This window comes from Sitodiplosis mosellana, unplaced genomic scaffold (assembly GCF_009176505.1).
Source record: "Sitodiplosis mosellana isolate CC-2019 unplaced genomic scaffold, AAFC_SMos_1.0 Smas_scaffold_5, whole genome shotgun sequence".
Lineage (NCBI taxonomy): Eukaryota > Metazoa > Arthropoda > Insecta > Diptera > Cecidomyiidae > Sitodiplosis > Sitodiplosis mosellana.
In genome coordinates this window covers 5,594,806-5,622,488 of record NW_022595248.1, presented here as the reverse complement: position 1 = coordinate 5,622,488, position 27,683 = coordinate 5,594,806, and the positions used below count along the sequence as shown (strand labels likewise).

General features: G+C 37.8%; 6 protein-coding genes across 9 annotated transcripts; 4 read left to right on the top strand and 2 right to left on the bottom strand.

The window, feature by feature from the left end:
* Nucleotides 1-573: 573 nt before the first annotated feature.
* On the bottom strand, nucleotides 574-2,814 carry LOC129566817 (SET domain-containing protein SmydA-8). The gene is made up of 4 exons (XM_055443074.1): nucleotides 2,103-2,814; nucleotides 1,662-1,988; nucleotides 1,362-1,588; nucleotides 574-1,288 (listed from the first exon to the last, which is right to left on the bottom strand). Exons 1-4 carry the CDS (start codon nucleotides 2,456-2,458, stop codon nucleotides 702-704), a joined length of 1,497 nt encoding a protein of 498 aa, XP_055299049.1. The 5' UTR covers nucleotides 2,459-2,814; the 3' UTR covers nucleotides 574-701.
* Nucleotides 2,815-2,944: 130 nt separating this feature from the next.
* On the top strand, nucleotides 2,945-3,989 carry LOC129566818 (intraflagellar transport protein 46 homolog). The gene is made up of 2 exons (XM_055443075.1): nucleotides 2,945-3,261; nucleotides 3,343-3,989. Exons 1-2 carry the CDS (start codon nucleotides 2,945-2,947, stop codon nucleotides 3,935-3,937), a joined length of 912 nt encoding a protein of 303 aa, XP_055299050.1. The 3' UTR covers nucleotides 3,938-3,989.
* A 234-nt stretch (nucleotides 3,990-4,223) lies between these two features.
* On the top strand, nucleotides 4,224-6,386 carry LOC129566820 (COA8 family protein CG14806, mitochondrial). Its single transcript, XM_055443076.1, has 4 exons — nucleotides 4,224-4,381; nucleotides 4,467-4,715; nucleotides 4,851-4,981; nucleotides 5,068-6,386. Exons 1-4 carry the CDS (start codon nucleotides 4,310-4,312, stop codon nucleotides 5,159-5,161), a joined length of 546 nt encoding a protein of 181 aa, XP_055299051.1. The 5' UTR covers nucleotides 4,224-4,309; the 3' UTR covers nucleotides 5,162-6,386.
* A 255-nt stretch (nucleotides 6,387-6,641) lies between these two features.
* On the top strand, nucleotides 6,642-16,452 carry LOC129567025 (dedicator of cytokinesis protein 7). Its single transcript, XM_055443479.1, has 18 exons — nucleotides 6,642-6,931; nucleotides 7,092-7,141; nucleotides 7,228-7,265; nucleotides 7,365-7,543; nucleotides 7,611-8,808; nucleotides 8,900-9,317; nucleotides 9,460-9,635; nucleotides 9,756-10,217; nucleotides 10,282-11,085; nucleotides 11,182-11,288; nucleotides 11,455-11,687; nucleotides 11,755-11,932; nucleotides 12,045-12,311; nucleotides 12,381-12,792; nucleotides 12,872-13,735; nucleotides 13,858-14,038; nucleotides 14,134-14,683; nucleotides 14,774-16,452. The coding sequence occupies exons 1-18, from the start codon at nucleotides 6,891-6,893 to the stop codon at nucleotides 14,820-14,822; spliced, it is 6,207 nt and encodes a 2,068-aa protein (XP_055299454.1). The 5' UTR covers nucleotides 6,642-6,890; the 3' UTR covers nucleotides 14,823-16,452.
* Nucleotides 16,453-16,933: 481 nt separating this feature from the next.
* Nucleotides 16,934-20,507, top strand: LOC129567026 (uncharacterized). 4 transcript variants are annotated; one of them, XM_055443484.1, is made up of 2 exons: nucleotides 16,934-17,699; nucleotides 19,152-20,507. In XM_055443484.1, the coding sequence occupies exons 1-2, from the start codon at nucleotides 17,387-17,389 to the stop codon at nucleotides 19,253-19,255; spliced, it is 417 nt and encodes a 138-aa protein (XP_055299459.1). In that variant the 5' UTR covers nucleotides 16,934-17,386; the 3' UTR covers nucleotides 19,256-20,507. The 4 variants fall into 4 exon arrangements, with proteins under 4 accessions (XP_055299459.1, XP_055299455.1, XP_055299457.1 ...); XM_055443480.1 differs by having other exon boundaries at nucleotides 16,939-17,120; nucleotides 17,329-20,507; XM_055443482.1 differs by having other exon boundaries at nucleotides 16,939-17,169; nucleotides 17,329-20,507.
* On the bottom strand, nucleotides 20,177-27,341 carry LOC129567027 (uncharacterized). Its single transcript, XM_055443485.1, has 4 exons — nucleotides 27,092-27,341; nucleotides 26,580-26,715; nucleotides 20,836-21,136; nucleotides 20,177-20,764 (listed from the first exon to the last, which is right to left on the bottom strand). Exons 2-4 carry the CDS (start codon nucleotides 26,713-26,715, stop codon nucleotides 20,503-20,505), a joined length of 699 nt encoding a protein of 232 aa, XP_055299460.1. The 5' UTR covers nucleotides 27,092-27,341; the 3' UTR covers nucleotides 20,177-20,502.
* Between the last annotated feature and the right edge of the window lie 342 nt (nucleotides 27,342-27,683).

The following is a 27,683-nucleotide window of genomic DNA, read 5'->3' as shown; positions in this document are numbered from 1 at the left end:
CACATCAATAAAGACAGCCGGTTTTTTTTTATTGTTTCATTTTTTATTTGAAATTTCATGAACGAATCAAGAATGTTTCTTACGGTTCCACAGAGCTGTTATAGGCACCTAATCGGTGCCGGCACTTAGATTTTGAGTGCCGCACCTAGTACAATCACAAAAAATAAATTTCGATAATTTATAATTTCATATTTTTTTCAGCAATATAAAATCATATTATTACTTTTAAAAAACTAGCAAATTTGAAAATTTTCAAAAATACTCAAGAATTATACTTTCAAAAAGAGCTCGCTGCCGCACTGATTCAAGTGCCCGCACTTTTGCAGTGCCTATAACAGCTCTGCGGTTCCATACAGAGAAATTATACTAGAAAAAAAGTAAAACAATTTGTTGCTAATTTATGTGTGCGAAACTTTGGCGGAGACACTGAATTGCTCTATTTCATCAGTGATAATGAATCTGTGGACATAAAACGTCGAAACATATTCCATCTACAGCATCAAAATGTATGTTGTTTATGTCATTAACTGAATATTTAGTGAATACAACGAAAATAAAAATGCATTTTCATGGTAATTTTGTGAAACGAAAGTTCGAGATTTTTTTTCATACTCAATACAAAATCATTGTTCAATAAACAATACAATTTTTAGAATACACTCAATTTCCTAACATTATTTTTTTTCCATTACAAGATCGGTTCAATCATCTAAATTGAACTCTTCCATGGATCGTAGTTCGTCGGCGATTTTACGGCAAATGTCAGCCAAGTAAAATTCCAAACTTGATTCATCTTCCCACTCAAAGATAGTCAAACATTCACTCAATAACCGCTTGGCTTCTTCAATGTGTTGGCTACGATTGGTCACTGAGGCGGAATTCTTTTTGATAATGGCTCCAATTGATGTGTAAGTCTCATAAATCAACATTGCCCGGGCACGATTTAAGCCTGGTTGAATGACATTCAATACGCTCAACACCTCTTTGCAAAGGGTAATTTTTCGGTCCAAACACTCGATGATAGTGGCATCGTTGTCAATTTGATTACTCAACTGCCAACCGTACATATCGATGAGATTTTCCTTCAAGTTCACGAGAAGATAATGGTTTGGGTGCAGAATTTTGCTGTACTTTGTCAACACATTCTCACACAGTTTGATGTTTTCGATGGATGTTTCGAGCTCTTGCAATTGCTCAATTTCACTTTCAATCGTGGTGACCACCGTGACCACAGCTGATCCCGGTGTTGTGAACGAACACTTTTGACATTTCCATTCGGCTGACTCATCTGTAGTTAAGAAGAACAATTATTCAAAATTAAGGATTTTTCTTCAATTAAATATTTCCTTTCTTTCACATACCAAGTGGTTTGGTCGAAATAATCTCGCCGTTGTCGCATTTCTTGCACAAAAGTGAACTGAAATGTGTGCCCAATTCGGTTGGATCCGAGCAGCGTTCACATTTGCAGGTGAAGAATTTTCCCTTCTTCAAATGATCCTGTCGCACTCTGGTTCCGCTCAAAATGTATGTATACGTTGTATATAGCTCTTGACCTTCTTTTACGTTGACCGTTGTTCGCATGGTGAGCCTACAGAAGGAAAATTGTTGTGAAAATTTGTCCATTCGCTTCAATAGAAAGTTCTGTTTAATTGGGTACTCACTTGTAGTTCTTGGTCGGCAAAATGGAGTGTGTTGTATTCGGTACGCATGAATGAGCTAGGATTGCTGCATTCGGATAAATTCCACGAATTTTATGACCTTTGGCTGTTTTTGCTTCGAAAGAGTTCACTTCTAAAATGCCACAAGCTTGTTGAATCAACTCCGCCGGGAAGCGATCTTTCAATTTGCACGGGCCATGTAGGTAGCCAACCACATTTACCTCATCCGCTTTCCATATCACTGAATCTTTCCGGATCTGCTCATGAAATTCCATTTTTGAGATTTCCTTCTCCCATCGCTCCGGATTTGCTTCTTTTTCCAAACAAATTCTGGAAAATGAAACATTTCGTGTTTAGTCGTTTCTATCTATCTAATCTATTTTTAACCCAACACTGTGAACGATATTCAGTAAACACTCAAATCACTAGCTCTGAGTCACTTACCTCAACGGTGTAATACAATCCAACTGCAAGCACATCTGATGTGGTGTCACCAAATTGTGAAACTTAACCTTATTTTGTACAAACAGGTCACACTCTTTGGCATGATGTTTTCGGTCCGAGTTCAATTTGCAGTCGTCGCACATCGGCCACCCGCACTTATTACACCTTGTACCGTTGACAGTTCCATCGAGCGGTGCACAGCATTCCAAGCAAACGGCTCTGGTGTTTGGATTTGGTCCAACCACAAATGGAATTTCTTCAAAGACAACCGATCCGGCGGACAGTGCTTTGGTTGCCGTTGCATAACGACCCACCGATTCCTTCTGTTGAATTTTAAAGTTCTCCTCCGCACCCATTATTATTTCTTTATTCGAATTCTTTTCAAACTTGATTGACAAATGTGTTTTCTGTTCAGCTTATAAACTCAGTCTAATTTGACTGCCGGCGATCTAGATCATTCGCGCACATTCGACGGTTGAAAATCTATTTTCGGTTTTTTTGGTGCACTTTTCGCTCTCTATCGTGGCGCATGCTCAATATAAACAATAGAATATTCCAATAATTTGACAGCAAATACCGTTTGCCCAGCATCGGTAAACACCTAAGCGTAAACAGATTTCATATAGAACATTTGCTACTATAATGCATGTTGTTTGTATAACAGTGTGTTCCTTAGCAACCAACTATACAACACGAAACGATGACATTGTAATGAAAATGTGAACAGAATTTTTTCCTCTCTTTTGAGAATGACACGAATGTTTTTGATCGTGTATTTTTTCAATTCCAATTTTGTTTAAAACTCGAGAAGTTTCTGCTTAAAGTTGGAGTTCTATTTCGAAATGGAGTTATACGATGAGGTTGTTGAAGTAAAGAAGAAGCCACGGGGAGAAGGTGGTCGGCCGAATGTCGAGAGAATTGCCCAAGCAAAAGCGGTAGTCGAGCAAATTGATGACTCAGAACGAACCACCACTATACGTCCATCGAGCTCATTGCCTCGGAAGAGTAACAAACCCGCTGGAAGGATATCATCCGAGAGTGAGAGTAGCGATTCTGCCACAGAAGATGGAAAGGCAATTGTTGATGGCTTTGACTACCGACAGTGGGAAAGTTTGGATGTTCCGTCTGAAATTAAGGATTTATATCAATATATTGCGAGGTGAACAATGAACATTCACAAATTCTAAATTCTCCACTAACAATAATTATTCAACTGTCTTTACTAATTCTAAAAATTTAGATATTCAGCGCCAAAATACGAAATGAAGTATCAGCTCATGCCATTCATACCCGACTACATTCCGGCCGTCGGCGATATTGATGCATTTTTGAAAGTCATCCCACCAGAACCATTCACAAAGGACAGCAAACTGCCTGAATTCATTTCGACACTGGGCTTGGAAGTTCTCGATGAGCCGTGTGGAGATCAAAGTGACCCAGCGCTACTGCACATGAAACTAAGAGCTGCTTCAACGACCAGCAATCGTGCACCGGCTCCACCGCCGTCTATTGCAAAAACACCAAAAGATGTGGAGAAATGGATATCTGAAGTACAAGCATTGCATGCGGAACAACCGTATCCAATGGTAACAAACAGCCGACCCTTACCTGACATCGACGCTCTAATGACAGAATGGCCCAGCAAAATGGAACATGTTCTCAACTCCGTTGGATTTCCCAGTGCACAATTGGATTGCTCGCTGAAATTCTATATCGAATTGATGTGCGGTCTGCTTGACATTCCCTTACCTCCGACAAACAGCCAAGTTGACTATTTATTTGCACTCAATACATTGTTCAATTTGTATTTGGCTGTAAAGAACCCAATGGAATAATACATTTTCGTCTTATTGGTCAATTTATTACCTGAAATAAAATGTACCCTCTTTGAATCACATTTAAAAAAAAAACACAAATATTTGTTATTATTCGTAACTTTTCTGAATATTTGGACTTTTGGAGAAAAAAAAAAACAGAACAAAATAATTGCGAAAAAATTGCATAAAATCCAACAATATAAAAAATCATTCAAATATTTTCATTCTGTTCGTAATGTGATTTGAATAGATGAACACATGCATTGAACATACGGAACATACCCTTTTGATTGAAAGAGACTGACATTTCTCAATGCTCAAGCGAAAAGTCAAAAAGATAAAAACATTGAATTGAGTATGTGATTCTAACCAAACAGCTCACTGTTCAGAATGGCTCTACCGAATTTATCTCGAAATATTCAGCGGAATTTCAATAATATTCAGAAAATCTTAATAGCACAGGTAAACCAAATCGACTACATTTTTTTTCTATTCCTTTTTCAAAAGAATACGCACATTTTCAAATGATTTTCTCTGTGTTTTGCAGTTTTCTTCCGAACATCGAATCAAAAGCAAGAAGCAAGAAAAGAAGATTGGCTTCGAATCAAAGCCAGATATCAATAAAATTAACTGTGATTACATTGGACCACCAGATAAGTTATCAAACTTAAGGCCAGCGCTACGACCTGTTCCGGCCGATGAAACACCGATCGAAAAAGAGCTACGTTTGAAACGAATTGAGGTGGAGCAGTGGAACCAACATTTTTGGTCAAATCACAATCAAAATTTTGTCAAGGTATGGATCAAAATCCATAGTCCATGAAGCAGTCAAAACTGCAAAACTACTTATAAATGTTATTCCAAGTGGAATTCGATTTTTCTCGGTGAATTGAAGAATATTTCATTCTGATTTTGTATTCCATTAAATTAGCAAAAGCAAGTCTTCATCAAAACCAATAAAGCAGGAGACGAGGACACATTGGGTGCGGATAAAATGAGTGAGTTTTACAAATCATTTTTGGACGATAATTGGAAGGCACATCTTCAATATAATCGAGATTGGTAAGTTGATCGAAGATCAATCATCAATTATTATGAAACAATGAAGATACAAATAATTTGAAATTTTCCCATTTTTCTCATTGTAGGTACAAGAAAAACTTTGAAATTCTGCTATTGTCGTATCGAACCAAATTCCAGCCAAAACGTTGGTTTAAAATATCAAAAGGCGCTTTGAGATAATGTTCACATTTTTCTTCAAAAATAAAATATTTATTGTTATTCATTGAAAATCGTCTCTTTTTTCCATTTCACTCAAATTGCGGTCGAATTACATAAAACAGAGACAGGCATTGAACGATCCCCAAATACAATCCGATTGGAATCGAATGGAAAAATATAAACATTCAGAATTTGTCAATGTCAAGTTGCCAGCTTGTCGTCAACTGTCAAACAAACCAATCAGTTGAGATATTCGAAACATTCCGCTTAACATTGTTGCGAAGCACTAATTTGGTTTCATTCACGGAACGAACAGTTAGTTGTACAAAGCAATCGGAAAAAAAGTTGAGCATTGAAACAATGTCATCAGAAAGTTTGCGTCGAGCCCTATTTGCGGTGGCAATCAATAAAAAAAGCGAAAAAGTGCAGCAAAAAATCCAGCAACAGGTCAAACAAACGTTGTCGGAATGGGAAACCACTCTATATGGTTATGTGAATATCACCGCTCAGCTAAGTACGCTAACCAAATTGGCGGAGCAACAAGAGCATATTTCATGTGTACGAAAAACACTGAAAGAATGCACGGAACTCGCAAAGGCTGGCACTGAAACATTTGATAAGATCTGGCGTCTGGTCGAATTGTCATTGCCCATTTCAACGATGGATCACAATTGGATGGGTAGCATTCTGAAGCATGATAAAATGTTGGTCGAAATTAAGGAGTCATTGTCATCGCTGTTGCTGTTTTCATCAAATCGCGAAGTGATTGAAGTCGTTCAAAAGATGATGCTGCAAATTACCGAGGTTCAGTCCAAAGTCAACGTTCTCTCAACCAAAGTCAACGAAACGGTTAATGATGTTCTACGTTTTCGTTCCGAACACTTTGACGAACTGGATAAGGCCGAAGAAGAAGCCGAAGATGAAGACGATGAAGAGGAGTATAGTGATGAGGAATGACCGGCATTCATACGACATATACCGCATTAATTCCATTTGTTAATTTCTAAGCATATTTGCTTTTTCAATACGATCTTTTTCTCATTTAATTTCATAAGCATGATTGAATCAAAAAGGCGATGATCCTTATTGTGATTTTTTCAACGCGAAAAGTTTACTTTTCACTAGAGAATCTAAACAAAATGTAATTTTTACGATAGTTTTATACGAAAAAAAATTCATCTCAATTCAAAATCTTAAGCGTTAATAAATCGAATATTCTGTATGAAAACATTTTTTAACCGAAAAATCCGTTGTTCATTCATTTGCATATTTTTTTGTTCCATAGCTATATACTTCAGTTTCGGCATAAATGGATTACTTTGTTTTGTTCAACTGTCAAAGTTCTCTATATACATAGTATTCGTTTGAATGCCGACTGTGTGTGTTACACTTCCAAAGACTCATACATTTCAGCCACACATATGATTCATGATTCATACACGCTTCCAGTGTACACACGCACACGCACACATACACAGGCACACATACACAGGCACATCGCGTTAGAAGCAAAGTGCATATATGCTTTTTGACAACAAAACACAGCATTGCCGTATGCTCGACACTAGCTTCGATAGCAGTGTGTTGGTGTGTGTTTTGAAACAAAGTCATTGAACAAGACAGTCTTTTCGTGTTTTTCATATTGAAGTCAAATTTCACTCTCTGATTTTGTTTATTTCGAGTTTCTTTTTCGATCAATTTGTCTTCGATTCACATGGATTAAGCAGAAAATTTGTGAATTATTCCAAAGATGTCGTCGGTTCAACGAGCATTTGCACAAAAATTATCCAAGTAATGAATTACGTTCCTGTTGTGATTGCTTTTTTAGGCGTAGACATTGTGTAAACATGCGATGAATAGTGTTGATTGTTTGGTTTTTAGCGTTTATTTGATTTTTCGTGACTTTTCCTCTTTTGATATTAAATTGTATCCATTTCATTTGCTTGGACAGGCATCATGCGAGCGATGTTAGGAAAAATGTGGCCAATTTTCACATGAATGGTATGTTGTAATTTCAATATGGCTGCAAATGAACACTGCACACAGTACACTGACTAATTGAAACATTGTTTTCCGTTTTCGTATAGCAAAAAGTGAAAGCTGCAGTTCGGCTGGATCGTCGTCGGTGAGTTTGATGTGAAAATGAACATTTTTCCAACTCTGATTGTTCAAAATCAATCAAAATTGAACTGAGACCCTTTTTTATCATTGTCCTACATTTTAGGTGTCATTGACTGAGCTGGTCGAACCAATCGATTATGAGGAGTTTCTACAGCAGCATTCAAACTTTATCAGTCGCGATCCACTGCGTCATATTTTGGATTTTCCACCATGTGACGTACAAATGAAGCGAATCGAGCGAAAAATTCGCACAACCGAACCTATTGTTCCCAAAGAAAATATGTAAGTTCAACATTCGTCCTAGGCAAATTCATACCCATTCAAAATTGTTTAATCTTTTTCTGTGTAGAAAATCCCTTCCGATGCACATTCGTGAATGTGTCGATTGTTACACTCGGCCATGGAAAGTGGTTGAATATGCACAACGTAATTTTTCAAGTTCGTGCTTGCTTCGTGAGCCTCGTATCAGTTTTGACAAAGGTGCTATGACACCGAGCGTTACCCAACAGGAGTTTGAAATCGATCGTGAGTATTATTCGTTGGACGAGACATTGACGTATAAAAGCGAAAGTTGTACGCCGAGCAGTCGCCAGTCTATTTCGAGCTTATCGTCCATATCGTCGTGTACCGATACACTGACGCCGCGTGGATCGTGGGCTAGTTTTGATTTGCGGAGTTCAGTGAATGATCCATTGATTCATGGTCTCTTGGATCGCACGCCAGCCGAAACGATTGACCAAAACAATGAGAAACGCCGTTTGGAAGATCGACAAGAGTCAATTTTTACGTTGTACCAAGACGTTGATGATGATGTTGTGGAGAAGAGATTACCTGCGGAAATGCCGTTCGAACACATGGGGCATCGTTTTCTAGTTAAATGCTTGCAGCTCAAATTGGAATTGGAAGTGGAGCCAATTTTTGCCTCAATGGCCATTTATGATGCAAAAGAACGAAAGAAAATTTCCGAAAATTTCTATTTTGACATGAACTCGGAGAACATTAAGCGAATGCTGACATCACATGTACCATACACTGACATCAGCACACAAAGCCGAACGGCCGTTTTTGAAGTCACAAATCCGAGCAATGATTTATTTTTGGTGATTCGCTTGGAGAAGGTACTTCAAGGTGATATCAAGGATTCGGTTGAGCCTTACATCAAAGATGACAAAGAAAAGTATCGCGATAAAGCCAAATCAAATGCAGCCGATTATTGTGAACGTCTTGGAAAGTATCGCATGCCATTTGCCTGGACCGGCATTTATTTGACCAATATTTTCAACGGTGATGGCGTTGAAACGTCCAAAGATGAACGGGAACGAGACACAATGGGATCGGCCAACAGTTCAAATAGTTTGGACCGGAAATTGTCCACAAGTAGTTTCGATCAATTACGTCGCAAAGCAACTGATATGGGCACATTGACGCGTCGTGGTTCACTGGAACGTAAATCGGAAAAACGACGTTCATGGTCACCAGATGACTTTGCCAATAATATTGAAAACTTCCGACCGATTACGATTACTGTGTCGAGCTTCTTTAAACAGGTAAGGGAATATCGATTGAAGAGAAGGACTTCATGTTCCGTCTCTCTTTCTCCAAATATCATTCCTTTTCACCTATTCATTCCGTTTGCAGGAGTCGGAGAAAATGAAAGATGAAGATCTATTTAAATTTCTACCGGAGTTAAAACGACCAGCATCAGTGATGAAGAAATACAAATACATTCCCGGTTCTATCAAGCTAGAAATCAGCCCATGCCCTGAAAATGTTTCGAATTGCCTAACACCTGAACTGGCCAAAATTGATCCATATTTGGATGAAAAAGCACGTCCCATCAAAGAAATTCTTGAATTCCCCTCGTTGCCCATCTTCAATCCGCATTACGTTTATCGTAACCTTCTCTTTGTCAGCCCCAAAGAATTGAACTTTTCCGCTCGTGCAGGTTCTGCACGTAATATCGCCATTCAAGTCCAGCTGATGAGCGGCGAAAACGCAAGCGATGCGTTGAAATTAATTTTTGCCAAGAGTTCGTCGCCAGAATTTGCATCAGAGGGTAAGAGTTACAACAATATTTTTAAAATTCAAAATTGATTCAGTTTAATTTTTTTTTTAAATGTAGATTGAATTTTGAACAGTTTAATTTGAAGAAAATTTCGATGAATTAATGAAAACAAATTATTTTGATCATTTTCCAGCCTTTTCTTCGGTGAATTATCACAATAAGTGCCCGAATTTTTATGACGAAATTAAAGTTGCACTACCAGCTGACCTACAGCAAAATCATCATTTGCTATTCACGCTGTACCATGTTTCCTGCCAGAAGAAACCACAGGAGGTTCAAACTTCAGTTGAGTCACCAGTTGGATACACGGTATGGAAACGAAGGTTTTTTTTTAAACAAAGAATCCTGTGCTTTTGCTGAGTATTGATTTTAGCTCGGAATTTCAACATTTCTAAATAATTGTTCATGAAAACATTGTTCTAATTCCAGTGGCTACCAATTTTGAACGATGGTAAATTAAATGTCGGTGAATTTATGTTGCCTGTTATGGTTGAACAGCCACCAGAGAATTATTCGTACATTCCGCCTGATGTACAACTACCCGGAACAAAATGGCTCGACAATCATCGACCCGTTTTCACAGTAACGATTGATGCAGTCACTTCAGTTCACACACTCAACCCGTTCCTTAATCGATTCATAAATTTGTGCGAGTATTTGGAGAGCCGCAAAATTCCGCCTCGCATCGGTGAATCGAATATCGAACGCGAAATGAAGAAAGCATTGCTTGAAATTCAACAATCCGAATTGGAGCCTTTAGTCAAGAATCTTGTGGTGATTCTTGACAAATTGGTCGAGCTATTGGTGACGATGTATAAGATAGGCAATCAGTGCCTTGGCCTTGGACCCATTGTTTTCGAAACACTTTGCTTGGTTTCGAATAAATTGGCGGTGAGTCCAAATAGATAACTTTGAAAACTTGTCAATTTTATTAACAATTTTCCGTATTGAATAGATCTTGCAAGAGGATGTAACATTGGATCAACCAGGACGACAGAGTTTGTTGAGTACATATGTGCAATTCCATTGCAAAATACCGCATCCATTGACCGCCAATAAATCCGGACTGATCGCCAGTCGAAGTGGCGATGAGTTGGAGCGAACGAATAGTACTTCCGATATAAATTACATGCCAGAATCGAGTGGAGGAAGCTTAGATCGTTTGCGTTCATCTGAATATCATGATAGTTCGATATTCACACCGCAAGTTCGTCTGTTGCATGAAGAGATTGCCCTGCATTGGGTCGTTTCAAGTGGCAATGCTTCCGAAATGTCGATGACCAACTCATGGTTCCTTTTTGAGCTGATAATCAAAAGCATGATTGAACACCTGGATGCAACCCAGGCATTGAATTCGCCACGGAAAAACCGATTCCCACATCAGTTCACCGATGATCTTTCCACTTTGGTGCATTTGGTAGCGACAAAAGTTGTTGGATTCCATAATACGGACATTAAATTGGCACAATCACTAAACGGTAGCTTGGCCTTCTTCGTTTTCGATTTGCTGAGCGTTATGGATCGCGGTTTTGTATTTGGGCTCATCAAAGTCTACTACAAAGTTATCATCTCGAAAAGCATCACCACACTCGATCTTATTCATTACAAATTGGATTTTTTGCGTATTGTGTGCAGCCACGAGCATTTTGTAGCTTTGAATTTGCCGTTTGCCACACCTTACACATTGATTTCAGCACCATGTAGCCCAACACCCAGCACAGCATCGAACAACAGCCAGAATTCGTATATGAGCACTGTGGTGAGTTTAGACGACATATGAAATCGTCGGAAAATTGGACGTATATCAAACCTTTGTGCGCAAAAATTAATGATTCGAATCTTGTATTCATTTCAGGCAAGCATCGACAAGGCATTATATGCTGATTTAAATCCAGAATTCCGCCAGCAACACTTCCTTGTCGGCCTCGTTTTGAGCGAATTGGCTACCGTTTTGGATATTCCGTGAGTTTTTTTTTTGGTTTACGAATTAAAGCATTTTTCAAACTTCATATAGCTAAGTATCAATTTTCGATTCTGCCCGACAAATATTCATAAACAACAAATTCACAATTTGAATCGAATTCATAGTTGATTTTACTGACTTTTTCTACTTTATTTGATTAATCAGAAATCCATCACTTCACGGAAAGGCCATTCGATGTGTTCGCAACTTGATGACCACACACGATTCCGATTCGCGTTACTCCGACTCCGAGACTCGAGCTCGCGTTGCTGTTTTGTACTTACCGCTGTTGGGCATTGTTATGGATACCATCCCGCAATTGTATTCGTACTTGCAGGATTCACACGATAGTTTGAGTCACATCGGATTTTTGGAGGATTATCAAGGACCTCAAAGTAGTATGTTTCAAAATACGATGCCGTATAATTTGAATAAAAAGGGTCTGACAAAATCCATTACTTTTAGCTGTAGGAACGACAACAATCAGTTCAGAGGTGGCCTATGCGATTTCAGGCAGTCGTTTATATTCATTTTCTCCCGAACCAACGAAAAATAAATCATCTTTGAGCTCAGAAAATACACGTCATCTCCTTTCCTGTTTCGCGTGGATTTTGAAGAATTTGGACAAAGGCGTTTTGCATAAGTAAGACTCAAATCAAACCAATCCCGCCCATATTTGAAAAAATAAAACAAAAAATCACATGTTCAAATACTGGATTCGTAAACATTACCAACGACGATATTTCTATTTGTAGATGGATTTTATCTCAGACACCGCATCGTGTGCACCAAATGCTGCAGGTGTTGAATGTTTGCATTCCAAGTTTCGAATACAAAGGACAGAAGCGTCATCCGGTGAAACGACAGAATACCCAAAGTTTCCGTAAGACATCCGATATGAAAGAGAGGCTGGAAGAATGTATTCGCGGCACTGGTTCAGCACGAAGTGACTTCATCAATCGTCGCAAAGATCGATCAAGCAGCGAAAAGCTTCGTTGGCGCAAAGATCAAATGCCTTACAGGTAAATAACCTGATTTAAAATTGACTCTGATTTAACTTTCTAATTTGTTCGCGTTTTTTGCCATTTCAGAAGTCAATTCTACGATAATCCGACGAAAGGTGACGGCGACTCAGAGATTAATTATTATATTGAGGGTTCGTTAGCAACCGAAATGTCATTGATCATTTTGGATACACTCGAAATCATCGTTCAAGTGGCCGCACAATCTGAAATTCATCATGGTCTACTTGGAACAGTTGTGCGCGTTTTGTTACATGGTTTGGCTCGCAACCAGAGCACGTTGGCATTGCAAAACCTGTTTGCAACGCAACGAGCATTGATCTTCAAATACCATAATTTCCTGTTTGACGAAGAGTCAGACACTTGTGCCGATTTGTGTTTGCTTCTTTTGAAGCACTGTGGCTCTCAACTACCGTTAATAAGATCACAAGCGGCCGCTTCACTCTACTTGCTGATGCGGCAAAACTTCGAAATCGGAAATGTAAGTGATTTTCATTCACGTTGAAGCAACATCTTATGATTTTTTTACAAAATAATCTAACCTATTGTGTTTTTGACAGAATTTTGCTCGTGTGAAAATGCAAGTGACAATGTCGCTCAGTTCATTGGTTGGAACGAGTTCAACATTTAGTGAACAATCGCTTCGTCGAGCATTGAAAACGATTTTAGTGTACGCTGAATCAGATGAAGAGCTACAGGAGACTTCATTCCCAGAACAAGTTCAAGATTTGCTATTCAATTTGCATATGATCTTATCGGATACTGTCAAGATGAAGGAGTACCAAGAAGATCCAGAGATGTTACTCGATTTGATGCATCGCATTGCCAAAGGTTACCAGAATAATCCAGATTTGCGGTTGACATGGTTGGAAAATATGGCCAAGAAACATGTCGAACGCACGAACCACACAGAAGCAGCCATGTGCTACGTCCATTGTGCAGCACTGGTCGCAGAGTATTTGAGTATGCTAGAGTCACAAACGCACTTGCCCGTTGGCGCAGTGTCTTTTCAACACATCACACCTAATTCATTGATGGAATCAGCTGTTTCGGATGACGTTTTGAGCCCAGGAGATGATGGTATATGCTTAGGCAACCATTTCACTGAAATTGGCCTAAAGGCTTTGCTAGAAGAAGCGGCCAATTCATTCCAGATCGCTGGAATGTATGAAGCCATGAACGATGTTTACAAGGTATTAACTCCGATTTGCGAGGCCAATCGAGACTTCCAAAAATTGGCCAAAATCCACGGCAAACTGCAAGAAGCATTCAATCGGATCGCACAATTGCATGGGAAACGAGTCTTTGGCACATATTTCCGTGTCGGATTTTATGGATCGAAATTCGGCGACTTGGATCAACAGGAATTTATCTACAAAGAACCGACTCTAACAAAATTACCTGAGATTTTCAGTCGTTTGCAGGTAAAAATTGAGACTAACTTTATTTTTACTTTCAAGTAATTCTGCTCTTATTGCGAAGTTTTAATTCAAACTTTAGTTCTTATCATTTGATTTTCCTCATTTTGTTTCATTTTTAACTGTAGAACTTCTATGGGGATCGTTTCGGTGTTGAAAATATTCACATAATCAAGGATTCAAATACGGTGGATGTGACAACGCTTGACCCAGAAAAGGCATACATTCAAATCACTTATGTGGAACCATATTTCGAAGTATACGAGCTACGCCATCGTGAAACTTACTTTGAGCGCAATTTCAATATCAGTACGTACATTTGATTCTAGTGAATGTTTCACTTTTTTGAACTTTTTGAATTTTTCATCAATTAACGTGTGTTTTGGTTTCATATTACGAAATAGAGCGCTTTATCTTCTCCACACCATTTACGAAAAGTGGCAAAGCTCACGGCGAACTGCATGAGCAATGTAAGCGGAAAACCATCCTCACTACAGCAACTCACTTTCCATACGTGAAGACTCGAATCCAAGTCATTGCTCGATCCCAGAAAGTGCTGGAACCAATTGAGGTGGCAATCGAAGATATTCAGAAGAAAACCGTCGAACTTGCAGCAGCCACCAATCAAGAACCATCCGATCCGAAAATTCTGCAGATGGTACTGCAAGGATGCATCGGCACGACCGTAAATCAAGGTCCAATGGAAATGGCGTTGGTATTTTTGTCCGGTCTAGCTGATGGCACAACCATTCCGACAAAACATCAAAATAAGCTGCGATTGTGTTTCAAAGATTTCTCCAAAAAATGCCTTGACGCATTGAAAAAGAACAAAAATCTCATTTCGGCCGATCAAAAAGATTATCAAAAGGAATTGGAAAGGAACTATGCACGATTTACCGAACGTTTGGCACCATTGATCACTATTTCACCGACACAGACAATGGGAGTGGTTAGGTGAGTCGCTGTAAAATTCACAATTAAAATTTAAAGACGCTAAAAATGTACCAAAAACTGATATTTTCTGCTCTCGGTTTTATATTTCAGCTCGAATGGTTTCAGCAACAATAACAAATTCACGCCGCTACCGTGGTAAATAGAGCTCAATGACATCAATAAGAATGGACCAAAAAAGGAGAAAGCAATCAGCAAAATATTCGAAATAGAATTCATGTTGTGCGATCATTCAATCGACTTAATTCGCCCATGACATTGCCAACGCGAGTGTGTTATAATAGATTCATTTAGCACGTTTAAATGAGTAATATTATTGACCGGATTTGAGTTGAAGAAAAAAAAGAAGATGTTTTCAAGAGGTCTCTCAACGCCAAACGAACAAAAACAAAACAACCCATTATAATCCACGATACGATTTTTATCCGATCCATTTTATCTTTTATCGACATTGACCAAATATTATAGCGTATTATATGGCGATAATTCTGCCGGTCCAAAAACTCTCTGACGAGAGCTTATACGGTCCTGCATCCAAGAGCAACGTTTTTTTTATAATTAGAATAAGCAATAAATTATATGCATCCGTGCGATATATCCATACCAATAAAAAATGTAAGGAGATAGCCAACAGCGTCTAACACTACTAGCTATCAAAAAAACCGCCAAGAGGGCGCCAACAGTTGGAATGTTCATAAGAAAGCGCGCTCTCTACGGCAAATTTGGCCATTTTCCAACAAAAAGTGTGCAGTGCTATACGCTGTTGGAGATAACAATTAGTTGAACGAGTTTCATTTTTCGAGCATCATTCATTAAAAGGCTTGTATTGTAATTTTTTTTTTGGATGAATATTCAAATCTTGGAAGATTTGCCGGAATGACTTCGGGTAGAGCGATTTCAATTGTAGATTTTATGTAGTTTAATGGTTGGTGTTTTTACTTTTTTTTATGTAGGAACAATTTTTTTGAGCAATCGGCTGTCGAAAAACTGCTATAAAATGGAACAACTCAAATCTTGGTCAAAAAACGTATTTTCCACAAATCGAATTTTTTTTCGAATGAAGAATGGTTCCAAAAAATTGTAGAAAAAATGTAGAATTCATTTGCGAATTTAGTGAACATTTTGACACGCAAAAAATACAATTGAACGTGTACGTATCGTATCATGTTATTGAAATATTTCACCTAAAACCGCCCTTGAACAAGTTTTCGCGTTCATACGCAATTGCCCGAAATTGAAACATTTTATGATTCTACGCTTGCTAAATGAGAGTGCACTCGATTTGATTTCACTCAACAAAGAACGAAATAAATTGACTGGAGCTTGCAAAACCACAATATATGTTGATGGGAAGGTATTCATTGCGACGAAATGGGCCACAGCAAAAACGAACTATGAATTCATTGAACTCAAACGGCACCAAGTTCTTGACTGGGCTGAAATTACATTGTGGATGAATGAAATCATATACTTCAACATTTGTGGCGCACTCAGTCCGTGGAATATGTAGTATGAGCTAACTGGGTGAAACGAAAAACGTCCTGAAAAACCCAAAAATCGACCTATAAATTACGAAAATTATCCTAAAGAAATACAAAAATCGTCCTGAAGAAATAGAATGCAGAACATTAATAATTATTATATCATCCTTGTAAGTTATAAATTGCTGGTTCAAATGCATACTCTCTGCTGAATGTGTATACGGTTCATCTTGTATCCAAGGGCAATGTTATTTAGAATGAGCAATAAATTATTATATGTATCCGTACAAATTCTGATTGTTTTTCACATTTTTTTTCTCATTCAACATTTGTTTACATCCCAAAAGTTCGGTGAATAAAATGTCAATAGCACACATTCTGAGTCAGAAATACTGACAGTTGTCTGATAACAATAAACGCACCAGATCAACTATCGCATGTGGACGCGTTGCAATTGGATTGGATTGTTCAAACTTACTCAAAATGTCTTTAATTCAAATGTGGATTGCAATAGAAAAATAACGAAATTTTATTAATTTCGGTTAGAAGAACTGTACGGTAGTCGACGAAGTTCCAAAATGAACTGTTTATTAAATAATCTTGATTTGTTTACCATTTTAAGATTTCTCTACTTTATACTTCCTTACATGGTTATTCAGCTATAATTAGCTTCAATTTCGATAGCTGAATTCCTTAACTTCTTATCCTAATTAATTTGGTTACAACATTCAACTATTCATAATTAACCGTATTCAATCAATTGCTCGATTATTACATTGCGAATTGGTTTGAAGCAAAGCTCAACGCAAACTCTACGAATTTAAACTTGGCGGGATTTTTCAGTACATATACTGTCACTATTTATAATAGCAGCACTAAAGTGTCAATTGCTGTGTTGTCAACTGGGCCTAGCCTTTTTTTTATTATATTGTTGATAAGCCTGTGATTGTGAACAAAAGGTGATTAGAAAAACACTTTCGTTATTTTCTGTTATTCAATTTCTTCGTGGTTTAAAACATCTAGTGAGCTGAATGTATTCTGTATTCGATCCCAAATATTGACGGTGTTTGATTTAAAAAGAATAAAAACTATCTGTTGGACATTGTTTTGGGTGAGTTAAAAATGATATTGCAACTCATTATGATGAAATTCTCTTTGCTGTTTCAGATTCATGAGCTCGAAACAAATCGACGCATTAGTGATTTTCATTTGATTCGGCATCGAAATGGGTGACAAGAGAAGCGACATGGGATTCCAATCAGAAAATAAGAAAGAAAAGACGAACGATGATAACGATCAGAATCAATGTTATGAGACAATGTCATGTGACGAAAAACAGTCCCAACCTTGGAACAAAAGTGATAGTCGAAACCGAAGTCAAAATGAACAAAATCCAAATCTCAGCAAAAATGCATTGGCCGTAGCCGAACCACCAAACGACGAATCTTCAGCACGTATGTTCACGCTCAATATCGATTGCCTCGAAGAGCTGTTCGAATGGTTATCCATAAAGGATTTATTTACTCTTCGCCAAACATGTAAGCGATTAAAAAAGGTGGCCGACTACTACATCAAAACGAATTACCCGAAAATTGGGAAATTCTCCCTAAATGGCCAAACATTTAAAAAACTTCTTGGAATGGACCTCAATTCGATAAATTTGATTAAAGAAATCGATGTGTCAATTGGGCCTGATTTTGATGCATCCCAATTTGTGCATATCAAAGATTTTCTCAACAAAATCCAGTACATATACATTAGAGGATGGAAATCTGATCCCAATATCTATGACGTTTTCCTGAAATATTGCAACAACATGAAATTACTATTGCTTGAAAATTTTCAGACAATAGGATGTGTCATCATCAGCAATGAGTGGTTGAGGCATCAATACCCATCGCTTGAATATGTTCACATCGAAAATATGCCGAAAGATGAAATTGATGAATTTGTAAGATTTTTCCGGATGAATCCGAACATCCATGCGATATCAGTTGATTTTAATTCTCTTGTTGAAAATGCATTACATTTGTCTGCGAACGGCATAACATTTGAACGGCTATACATTTTTATGTTAATCCGTGACGAGATGAACTTACTGCCAAGACTTTATGATGAAGGATTTTACAAGCGTCTAAATTTGGCTGACACTTTCGCAGTGAATGAAGAGATTCGGAATATCCCATCAACTGGAACACAGACACTGCACCTCCATCGTCTGTATTTTGTCATTCCACCACTACCAAATCTAAAGGAACTAAGAGTAGTTGACCCACGCCAATTTGATGGAAAATATGAATATGCAAAAGACACCGTTGAACGTGTCTATATTGGGACAAATATATCTGTTAATATGGAGACATATAAAACAACCACCGAGCAAGTTTTTGCTTTCATACAAAATTGCCCGAAATTAAAACATTTTATGATTTCACATTTGCTTAATGAGAGTGCACTCAATTTGATTGCACTTAACAAAGAACGAAAGAAATTGGCCGGAGCTTGCAAAACCACAATATATGTTGAGGATAAGGTATTCATTGCGACGAAATGGGCCAAAGAAAAGACGAACTACGATTTGATTGAATTAAAACGGCATCAAGCTCGTGACTGGGCACTAAATTTTGAGAACGACCCTTGCGGTAGATGTGTGGAGAAATCGATGAAATAGAATGGGAAATATTATTCATGTACCCAATGAATTTGCCAGATTGAAAGTATTTTGTCTGCCGAGAGCGTATACGGTTAAGCTTCATCCAAGATCAATGTTTTTTTTTCAAATTCAGAATAAGCAATAAATTGTATGCACAAATAATGAATGTTTAAACAGCTTTCTTTGAAAACTGTAGAAAAAAACACACACACACACACTTTAAAATGCGAACGATTCGATTTTTCATCCGATCGAAACGTGCAAAGGATTTATGACATTTGAACACGCTCGAAAACACTTAACTGATCTTTTTTCTGCTCTCGATTTCATATTCCAGTTCAAACGGTTTCAGCAACAGCAACAGCAACAACAACAGATATACGTCGTTATTGTGGCGATAAGTTGCAGAAGGCGTCCGAAAACAAGATCAATGAGCATTAATCAACTCGTGCGTCTGTGTTTGATATCAAATGCCAAATATCATTTTTTATTCAATTTGTAAATTGAATGAATAGAAAATACGATGCCAAATATATTATGCAAAAAACGCACACACATTAAACCAGTATGTACTTGTGCGCATGCGGCTGATGAGTTTTATTTTCTGGTCTTTTTTTCTGTCTCTCTCTGTCTTCACCATTAGATCACCGTCAGTATTGAATTCACTATTGGATCAAATTCAATGACGTCAATAAGAACCGACAAAAAGAAGAAAGCAATTGCCTGAACATTCATGTGGCCATTCATTCAACTCAATCCCCTCATGATATTGCTACTTTTAACATTTTATCGCTCGTATCTAAATATTTGTTCGATACGATTAATTCGTTTAGCACGCTGTTAGATTATTATTATTATTAACCGGATTTGAGTTGAGAAAAAAAAATGACGATCTTTCGATTCAACCAACAAAAAACAAAAAAAACTACACCACCCATTTGAATCCACGATAAATCATACGATTTTTATCCGATCCATTTCACTTTTTATCGGCACGATTGGCCACATTATAATATGGTGTTGAATTTGCCGGTTCTGAATCATACCCTCTGCTGAAAGCGAATACGGTCGAAGCGTGTATCCAAGGGAAATGTTTCTTTATATTTAGAATGAGCAAAAAATTATTTGCATACGTAAGATATACATATATCCTCGCCAATAAAAAAAAAGGTAGAGAAGATATTATTTAGTCAAACGAGTTTCATTTTTCGAGCATCATATCATTCAATGAATGATATTCATTAACAGCTCCAACTTCTTTTTTGTTCCTAGTCTGCGGCTTCTTTTTCCCGCAAATTACACCTTGTACGAGTACCAGACAGGCGGTAAGTGACACGGAAATAAAAAAGTGGCTTTGGTGTATTCCGGTATAAAATGTTTTTTCCATTTTTTTTTTATTCAATTTTGTACAATGGTTTTCTTCGATTTATTTACTTGTTTTCTTTAAATTAAATTAAAATAGTTACTAATTTTCCTGTTCGATGTGTTTTTCTTCATCATCTTAATATTTTGTTGTTGTTGTTTTGTTTCCTCTTACATGGTTGTGATAGCGTTTTGGTTAAATACGCTCGTTTGTTTCAAATTGCCTCTCATCACACTTCCGTTCATCAATTTTGTTTTTTTTTGTTATCTAAATTCTAACTCTCTTTTGCATCTTATCAATGCTAAAAATAATCAGATGGAATAATTTAGAGACGGAGACCAGGATTGGTGGCTGCAACATAGTTCAAGAGCTCATCGGAATCTTCGCAGACAACCGGTTTCTCATGATAGCAGGCAACATCATGCCATGCGATGCCATCGTTGTACACGTTGTTGAGCACGGCCAAACATGATTCGGTGGTTTGATTGATTTCGTATTCAGCATTGTCTGGTTGTGGGAGTTTTTTGTGGCCAGTTCGGCTCCATGGGTTGTAGCCCCATCCGGTTGGAATACGGCTGGTTGGTTCACTGTAGGCAACAAAAAAATGCGAATGAATACACGAAAATAACGAGAGAGTAAAAACTAATCCAAAACTTACATCTTCGCGCGTGATGATGACCAGAACCATCCATTCAAATTCTTTGGTTCCAAATCTGGACGGTTTTCGCATCCTTTGAAATCACACAAACGGCCCGATGTCCAGATGTATGGAACGTCATTGGTTTGGATCAAACGGAAGATCAAATTGTTCTTCTCTTGGTTTTCGAGCGTAATCAAATCCATACAGTATTCACGGCACAAGTTACGGCCATCCAACCAATCGACTTTTTTGCCAGCCAAACCAGGTACATGACTGCTCAAGAAGTAGTTTTTACCGCGGTATTGGAATTCCTTTGGACCTATTTATGTCATACAGGAGAAACAAACAAAACCAGTAAAAAAAAATTTAGTCAATAAATCTAGTCGATCGAACAAAAAGCAAAACGAAGAAGGCAGAAGCCACAGTTTGGATTTACGAAACCACAAAATGTGGAGAAACGTACGGAAAACCAAGAAGTATAGCCGTTTATAAATATGCGTGTTCAGGTTGACATAAATTTAATAAATTTTTCTGACGCTTTCACCTCATCCAATCAACTGAAAGAGCATCGAATGTAATTACGTAATCAAATCAACTGGTGTTTTTCTTTTATCACGTTTTTGAGCCGTTGTTGAAAAATAATGCTCGAATGCAATTTCTTCAACATCGGCTTAGCATTATTCTACGTTAATTTAAGTTTTTAAACTGTTTCGATAGTTGCGTGTGCCAAGTTGTGATGTTTTTTTTCATGTTAAAGTGTGCTTGTCTATTTCAAGTTTCCACGATCATTGCCACCAATTAACAGCATCGAGCTCAAGTGAATAGTGCACACTTCGCTGTTGTTGTGCATACGAACCGAGTTTAGTAAGTTACTACTAAAGTAACTGGGAACGTGGCATGTGATCTTAGCTTGATCTAAAAAGTAAACGCTAGTTTCTTCATTTCCTATGCAATCGGTATCAGTATTTTGAAATGCTGCACACTGCAACACATTTCAATAAATACAGGCTGTAAAGCTGCCCATTTTCTAATCGTTTCTCGTAAATTTCACACTGTTGTTGTTTCGTCGGCACTGGAAACAGTTATTAAAACATTAGGTACGAGTGTCGGGCGTGAAGCCCATTGTATTTGCCACCCGAGTCAGCGACGAGAGGCAAGAGATGAATCAACAACGAGAAATATGTGTTTTCTCGTGAATGAAACAAAGAAAATCGAAGAAAAGAAAATATGAAGAAAAGCAGATCTAATGCAATCATCCGAAATAAGTTGTTTACGATGATTATGGCATCAGGGCGAAAAGACGCAGAATGAGATAAACATCACATGGCTGCCACTCTCAAGACTGAACGCGTTACAATTTCACAAATGCTAAACGATTATATAATTGCTCGCTTTGATCGCGGTGGTCGTACGTTGTTGTTTTTTTTTTCACTCGTTACACACCGTTTCAACACAGTTTCGCGCTTGTGCATACTGAATTCTATTGTTTGGGTTTCGACTTGAGCGAGAACACTGCTGCCGGTTGTTTTCTCATTCATCGCATTTTTTCGTTGTTGTTGTCTTTCGTCGGTTTACAAGCATTTTTCTCTCACACTCGATTGCATCGCGGTGGCTTGGCTCACGATGACTTATTGCACTCGATTGTTTGCCACAGATTAAAACCCTACAAACACATTTTTTTTCGTCGTCGTTTTTTTTTTCTATTTTGGACCATTTATTTTCGAGTTTGACTCTTTCTCGTCTTGTAAACAATCCTAAATACTTCGTTTAAGTCTTGCCATACAATGATTCGTTTCTTTTTGCTACTTTATGGAGTTTCTTTTTGTTTCAACCGTTTTGAATGTCGTTACGTGGGACTATATTCGAATGTCTGACATCGTTATGAAAGCTCACCACGTTTAGAACCATTGAGATGAAGAGTGAAAGCATTAATTTTTTGTCTTTCATTCAGTCAAAATTGAAAGTATCATGGTTATTTGTTCCAGAAACATCATGCGCCGTTCATTGCTCTCATCAAGACAACGTAATAATTGGCCGGATAGCAGTGTACGCGCGCTCAACTTACTGAAACTAACATAAAAATGATAATTGACTGTGTTTGGTAAATGGTGTGCAGCTCATGAGGAAATAGCCAATTGCAACAATTCACGTAATTTCGTTTTTTCGTAGGTGCGCACACCACGGCGACAATGAAAAACGTAAATAGTTAAAAGCATATGATCGCATTTGGAGCGATTACCACAGAAAACATCGAGCAGCATTCAAAAAATGAAAACGATTGACCAAATTAGGCGGAATATTGTGTAAAAACAAAATATGAGTGCAGATGAAGAGTGCTCCAGTAAAAATTTGGCGCTTGAGCAATGTCGTAATTTTTAAATAGCCAAGAGAGGCGCGCGCGCGCACACGCGGAGGTGGCAAGAAGTAAATATTGAATGAAGACAACACACAATGATTTTCGCAACATAGTCCGATTGTCCATTAAAGTGGTCTGTGTGTGTATGGTGTTTTGGTGGCGAGTGTGACAAAAAGGTGAAGAAACAAGCGTTTCTCACAGCCTCCGGTAATATCTTTATTGAAATCAATTGATTTAATGATGTCATTTAAAGTTATAGCCACCGGTAAATTACAAGCGTGACAACATTTGACCAAAAAGAGAAAAAAAAACGTCGCTGTGAAAGACGAAGAAGATGGTCAAGTTACACATTTATGCTATAACAATGGTCATAAATGCCATCGCGATGATGACCACAAAACAGCATCTATGAAATTCGCACAAACAATGGGACGCATTGGTCAGTTCAGCGTTGCCCACAACCATTTACGAAATGTTGATATTTTCACTTCGATGGCTATCGAATGAAGCGATATTAAGAGAACAAAAAAACCGAATCATTTGCATTGAATGATTTTTGATTGTGTATTTTGTGCCACGCTTCTCTCTTACGATGGTGTGTGTGTGTGTTAGTCTCTCCTTTATTTTCATAACTCATTGCTGCTTATGACCTAAAAACCGATTTACCGATGATTAAATGAATGTTAAAGCCATTACAAGAAATTCACATCGACACACCGTGGTAAACAACTTGCCGCTTCGGTATTGTTGTTGTTTTTGTGTCTGCGAATGTTGTCTCAGTCTCTTGTATACGCGTGTGTGGATCACAACACTCTCTCTGTCGCACTCTTATTTGGCCGAGTCAAAGGAGTAATGAACATCTACTTTAATGCCGACCTATGATATTCAATTAATTACACAATTTTCATCAGGCGGACATCGGTAGTCGCACAGAATTCATTATGGGTCGTCGTCGTCGTCGTCGTCGTCGTCGTCATCGCCGTCATCATATGGCAGACATACAGAAGGTAGCCAACAAAGTGCAATTGCTTGTGCATACCAGTCGTGGCGTCAACATATCACATTACACACTGCCAGTCACATGATCGTGTATGTTTTTCTCTTTTGAATTCTTATGGGTTTTTTTTTCTTCTCTTGAAACTCGTATTGGATACCGATGAAGTGAAAAAAAGCAGATTTGAATCGCTATTGGCTGCGTTGTTTCGATTGCATTATACCAAATCACTATAAATTTATTGGTGCCGAAAAAAAAACACGCACACACACCACCACCACCAGCACCAGCACCGTGTAGAGAAATATAAATTGGCAATTTGTTTCTTTTTAAACCGTCGTAGGAAGCAATTCCAATGCAAATATTTTATTTTGATTATTGTGCGAATTTAGCACTTGTATTCGCCACGGCAAATCAACAAAACCCATATACGATCATTCGCAACACTCTCTTCAATGATGGGCTTTCAAGTGTGTGTCTGTGTACACATTGTAATATAGCAAAAATGATGTATCTGCTCAAAAATAGAATTGTAAAAACGTGATCAAAAGTCATGAAATATTAGTGTCTGATTAAATCAAGCCGGAGAAGAGAGGTATGCAGTGTACAGAGAATTGACAAATCACCTCTTCCATACTAATCACTTTGCCCGACGAATTTGTCTTCAATTGCATTTTTCGCACACACACACACACACGCATTATGATGATTTGTTGCGCCCGCTTGTGCGCCTTCTATTTCACGCTGAAGATATCGCGCGATCAAAGAAAAAAAAATCAACGAACTGACGTGAAATCACGATTGCAAGTGCGAAACAAAAAGTGAATCTGAATTGAACACACGAGCGAGTATGTGTTATGTGCGGCAACAGCTGTTGCGACGACGATGATGACAACGACCACACCAGAATTGTTTGGCTAAAAATCAAGGCAATATTTGATTATTTCGATGCGCTGTTTTTTGTTTCTCTTTTGCCTCAACCTCTTCTTCTATTTCACTTTTAATTAACAGTTTTTGTTGATTTCGATTAACCTGAATTCAAATGCAAATGCAATTGGTGAAGAAGAAGAAGAAAAAAAGAAGCGAAACAACAATCTGTCGGTTCCGTTGACTTGATAACGTGATGAGTTCCCCGATCACAGCGATACGATAACTTGTTTAATTAACTTGTTACTTCGACAGCATTTCTGCATTTTGAAGAGATCTAGGCATCAGCTTGCTTTTATATCGTTTTTGTTTTTGCGATTCTTCTTCTTTTTTGCGCCGATTTTTTTTTCCTTCTCTCACTCTCAGTCTCAATTGCAATTTATGTTTTATAGCCAGGCAGCAAGATTTTTACATGATTTGTTGGATAAATTATGGGCTATACGCTGGGTGCGCGAGAGATAGTGTCTGAATGAACGTGAACGAATCGCATTTGTGTGTAAACGAACACGTTCCGAATAGAGGAAAAGAATTAAACGAAGAAGAAGAAAAAACTTTAAAATGAAACGAGTGGTCAAGATGTCACAATGTAATTTACTTGAATAATTATGAGTCAATTGCAGCGCTTCTCCTCTGATTCATTTCTATGGCTTGTGAAATCAAAAGGTTTTCCATTTTTAAAAAAATCTCTATATACATATGATTAAGTCATGGCTTTTGTCGCGTCCACATCACGACCAATAATTATGCTCATATGAGACATTTACAGCAAAACCGCACAAACGACGAAGAAGTAGGAAATATTGATGGATTTCGCGAGAACAATATAAAATTCGTAGCACGATTATGCAAATGAATCAATGAGTGAATTTTTATTATTGGTGAACTTTCGCGGAATATTCGCGAAAAAGCAAATCCACACAAAAAAGATGAGTTTCAGTCAGATTAATCAATTTACTTGAATTGAATCACACATCTCAATTTGAACGTACACGAAAAACACATCTCGAAAATGATTTTTTTTAATGCGAATAATGGTCAATCAATGACAATTAATGTTGGCCATCAACAAACAAAAATACCAATTCTGTACTTGATGTGGCGTCTTAACCGTTCTTGGGATGCTGCGTAAAAAAAACAAACACACACACACAAACAAACACAATAATTTTAAATCGATTTGATCAAAACCGTTCGAAAATTAAACATTCATTAGAGGCAACCTTGCACATTCACTTTATCGATTGATTCGATCGGCGCGCGCGATTCAAGCATTCGACGAGTTATAGAAATAAAACAACATTATGACAATCAGCAATCAACCCACAAACACAAGGTGAGAAGATTTAAACGGCTAGTTTTTTTTCTGTTCATTTGTTTGTTTTCGGGCTAATCTTCGATAGAAATCACAAGAGTTATTTAATGAGTTTGTTATTGTTGAGAAATGAAAGAAAAATGGAGAAAAATAAAAAAAACGAAGAAACTTACGAGAAGCGCATTTTTGTGGTACTGGCAGCGACAAGAAGCGTCCCTTTGTTTGTCGTTTTTGACGATTCGTTTCTGTGGTATTTTGACCAAAACATGCAACAATGCAGAATGCAGCAATCACCAAAGCCACCTTCATCTGCAAATGGAAATGGATATATTTGGTTGGGTTTCAATTTGGAAAAACATGAAAAAAAAAATTCAACGGAAAATGACACTTCGAATGTTGTAATCCGTTATATGTTTTGAATTTGTGCGATTCACTGTTTGAAATAGGATGAAAAAAATCACTTCAGGAAAAAAAAAATCCGATTTTCCTTCGAAAATTTTACGAATTGAACGGGAATGAGTTTACAGTTTATTTCACTTGTTTCACCTTGCCACTGAACATTCAAAATAAGCACAATGAATTTCGTTTTCTTCTTTTTCTCTCCCTTTTTACTCTTTGCGTAGTTGGCTTTTTACTCTTTCCATCGACAAAATTCCATTCGACCGAAAAACCAAACGAACCTTACCTTTTGCGATTTTCTGTACTAATAATCCAAATTCTAGATATATCCAAACAGGTACGCGTCTAAATGAAAACAAAAGTATAAACTGTACGGCAAAGTGAATTTATATCGAAGAATTCTCACCACTTGAACCGCACACAGAAGAGAAAAAAAGCAGCACAGCACAGCACGCGGAGATACGTTCGTCGCATCAAAGTGGGGATCAGCTTCACGAAATCCTATTCGAACGAAAGATTTACGTTGAAACGACGACTGTCTGAATGGTGTGCTTAAGATGGTAATATATTCTCTTTTTTCCGTTGTGTTGTTGTTCGTCTTGTTGTGTGGCTGGTACTACACACGGGCTGCTGTGTCTAGTTGTTGTTGCTTTTCCTCATTGTTCATAATATTTTTTATCGTTTCTACGTGCGGGATCGATGTTTTTTTATTGGTGGGATGTAATCAAGACACAATCGTACACTGATGCTTCTTCTTCTCTCGCTCTCTCTCTCTCTCTCTTTCTCCCTCTTTTCGAAGCTTTATTTATAGGCATTTCGCAGAAGAAAGAAATCTCATCGAGCTAAATCCATAAAAATACGTGCCCTGTGGTGTACGG